A 3,125-nucleotide genomic window follows, 5' to 3' on the forward strand; every position below is an offset into this window, starting at 1 on the left:
AGTTCAAATCAGATCGCACTTACAATGTGTACATAATACTTGCCATTTGGTCTTTCACCAAAGTCACAACATATCAGCAATTCCCATGTTGTGGTGTGTGCGTGCATTCATTTGATATTCTTCTGTTTTCCGTATGAATCTTAGATATAAGAAAAAAAAACAGAAGCTACGTGTGCCCAAAGGCGAAAGCTATATAAACTGAGATTTCAATTTGACAATGCATCTATTAGTGCCAAAACTATCACATTGTATAAGAGTCATTTGAAGCTACAAAAGAAACAGCCCTTTTTCGACCTTAAGAAGGAAAAAAAACACGCACACACACACGTACAACAAAGTCCAATATAAACAAATGAAACAAAAATCTAGAACGTGGTGAGAAATCAAATAACGTGCTTACAGGCAGCAGCATTCAGGGTGAGATAGCCACACCAATCTTCAACACCAGATTAGGGAAATCTTAATCTTTCTTTTCCTGAGAATCCTGGATCGTGGTAGCAGTAAATCTTGTTGGAGCACCCACCCGAGAGCTTGAGCAATCTCAGATTGGCCAGCACTCAATTACCTGAACGCTCCAGTGAAAAAATTAAAAGAATATGTCCTAGCTTCTAAAGTTGCAAAACTCAATTTCACTTCACTCCACTAGTCCATTCAATCCATCATTCAGCTCTCCTTCTCAAGTGCTGGGAAACAGGAATCCCTTCGAAGAAGTCCAAAACAGCATCCTCCAGGTCCTCAACAGAGTACTTGATGTAATTCTCCGGATGCCTCCCACTCTCTATGTGGCTCCTGAACCTCCCAAGAAACGACCTATATGCCGGAATCAGCTTCTCTGATATAGATATCCTCAGCTCCTCCCTGAGCTGCAAATCCGGTATCAACCAAACCGCCTGAGTCCTATGAACCTCCTCAAACATGGCATTAAACGCCTTAAACCTCTCCCTAAGAGCACTCTTGGACACCCCGGAAGAAAACCCCCCACTCACATGCAACCCCTCGTCCCTCAAACAATACAAGACCCTCACCCACGTGGCCCTCTGGTAGCTCGTGGCGGCCTGCCGGAACTTCCCCGTGAGCTTCTTCAAGTAGTCATCCCCTATCATCTCCCTCAACTCGGGACTCCCCCTCACCTTCTGAACAATGTAGTGCACATTGTTCATGACAAAAAGGTGAGCCAAAGACGCATCCCTGTAGTGCTTACTCTTCCCATCCAAGTTGAATTGCAATATCACAATAATCCAAATCAAGTGAACATCCAAAGGTGTCTTCTCCTCAAACTCACTCAAATCCATATCAGGTATCCCAGGATCACCAGAATACCTAGACCCCGTTGAGGGCTTCGACACTATAAGCTCATTCAAAGTAACCTTGTAATCAGAGATCAAACTTATGTAATTCATCACATACCGAGTCAAAGGGTGAATCGTTCCACCAGGAACAGCAACCCTAGAAGGTTCCCTAAGCACAGCGTTTTCGAATTCAGACAAAATCCCCCTCGCAGCCTCACCCAACCGCGACAAAATCTCTGCAGCCTGAACCCTAATTGACTCCGACGACTTCGAATCAAACACGACGTCAATATCCGGCATCAAATCCGTCAACGCGTCATGCAAATCGAGAATCTTGAACAGCTTCTCCGGCGACCTACGGCTTATGCTAATTGCTTCCGCGAAGTTGAAGAGCTGAATCGCGGGACCTTTCACCGTCTCCATGAAGCAGGCGTCGTCGATGGAAGTTCCGACACCGTCGAAGATTTGCTCGCAGAGCTTCTTCTCGCTGGCGAAGAGCGTTCTGACGCAGACCTTGGCGGCGCGTATCCAGCGTCTGATTTTGTTCTCGAGCTGCTCCCACTCGAGACGCTGAACATCTCCGATGCTGAGTTTTTCGATTTGGAGTTTGCGAAAGCTCGCATCGACGGAGGATTTTCTGACGCTGCCGTAGACTTGGATGCACTCGCGGAGGTAGCCGGAGGAGACCATGCGCTCGGCGATGCAGCGGAGGTCGTAGACGGCGTCGGAGGGGATAAGATCGATCTCGCGGATGCTGCTTGTGGAACGATAACTGCTGCTGTTAACGGAGTTAACAGAAGAGCGAACAGAGGAAGCAGCGCCGTCACTGTTGAAACGGAAAAGAGGAGTAGAGATGGTGTTATGGTTGGAGTCGGATTCTTCTTCTGTTGTTTCTTCGTTGGTGAGAGGGTGTTTTGGGGAAGAGGTGGTGGAAAGAGAGTCTAGGGTTTGGGAGGGTTCGTCTTCGGAGGAGGGGTCGAAGGGGTTGGTGTGGGAGATGAGGATGTTGCGGAACTCGTCTTCTAAGCGGGCCATGGCGATCTGGATGGCGGAGTTAACTTTGTCGGAGGAGACGGAGACGGAGACGGAGGAGAGAGAGCGCTGGATTTCGTCGACAGCTTGGAGGTAGAGATCGGCCTCGTCGCGGTCACCGCCGCCGGAGAATATCATCTTGTCGCGGGCCTCCTCCGACGCCGTCGAGTCCCACCGCAGGATGATCTTCTCCGCCGTCTCAAGCGGGAGGCTCTCCATAATTAGAAAAAAGATGGATAGAGAGAGAGAGAGAGAGAGAGAGAGAGAGAGAGAGAGAGAGAGAGGCTGCGGGAAAAGGTGGCGTTTTGTTTTGGGTAAATTGCGTTGCGTATGTGGAAAAAATAAGAGACTTGTGTTGTGGGACATATCATTGCTCCACTCATTTGACTTTTTTTAAATGCCCGCCGTTGGAATCTTCACAGTACATTCCGGTCAGGCAATTTTGATGTTCTCCTTTTTAACCTTTTTTGCATGGTTGCTTTTTATGCCTAATAATACTACTACTATGTATTATCGCGTTTTTTCTTTTTCGGATAGTTAGATAGATACACTCATAATCATTTCTTTTTGGTACCCTTAATTAACACCAAGTTGTGGAGGTTCCTTTTTCGCTAAGCTTCATGTACTTCTCTCGATCGTGTGCTTTGGACTGTTAGTTTCCCACTTTGTCACCATTACCTCGTTCCTTTTCCTTTAGTTGACTGACTCTAATGTGTTGCCTGCCTTGGCTGCCCTTGAAAGTTATTCTGTTAGTACAATTCAATGGGCAAAAAATAAAAATTGAGCAAAATGGTGCAAGTGTTT

The 3,125-nt window shown here is 46.9% G+C and overlaps 1 protein-coding gene across 1 annotated transcript; it reads right to left on the reverse strand.

The window, feature by feature from the left end:
• On the reverse strand, positions 1 to 2,636 carry LOC114418192 (exocyst complex component EXO70A1-like). Its single transcript, XM_028383418.1, has one exon. It carries the CDS (start codon positions 2,538 to 2,540, stop codon positions 660 to 662), a length of 1,881 nt encoding a protein of 626 aa, XP_028239219.1. The 5' UTR covers positions 2,541 to 2,636; the 3' UTR covers positions 1 to 659.
• Positions 2,637 to 3,125: the final 489 nt, after the last annotated feature.

This window comes from Glycine soja, chromosome 7 (genome assembly GCF_004193775.1).
Source record: "Glycine soja cultivar W05 chromosome 7, ASM419377v2, whole genome shotgun sequence".
NCBI lineage: Eukaryota > Viridiplantae > Streptophyta > Magnoliopsida > Fabales > Fabaceae > Glycine > Glycine soja.

Bases quoted from the DNA above. Each gene is read 5' to 3' on its own strand.
- LOC114418192 (XM_028383418.1), bottom strand. From the start codon at position 2,540: ATGGAGAGCCTCCCGCTTGAGACGGCGGAGAAGATCATCCTGCGGTGG.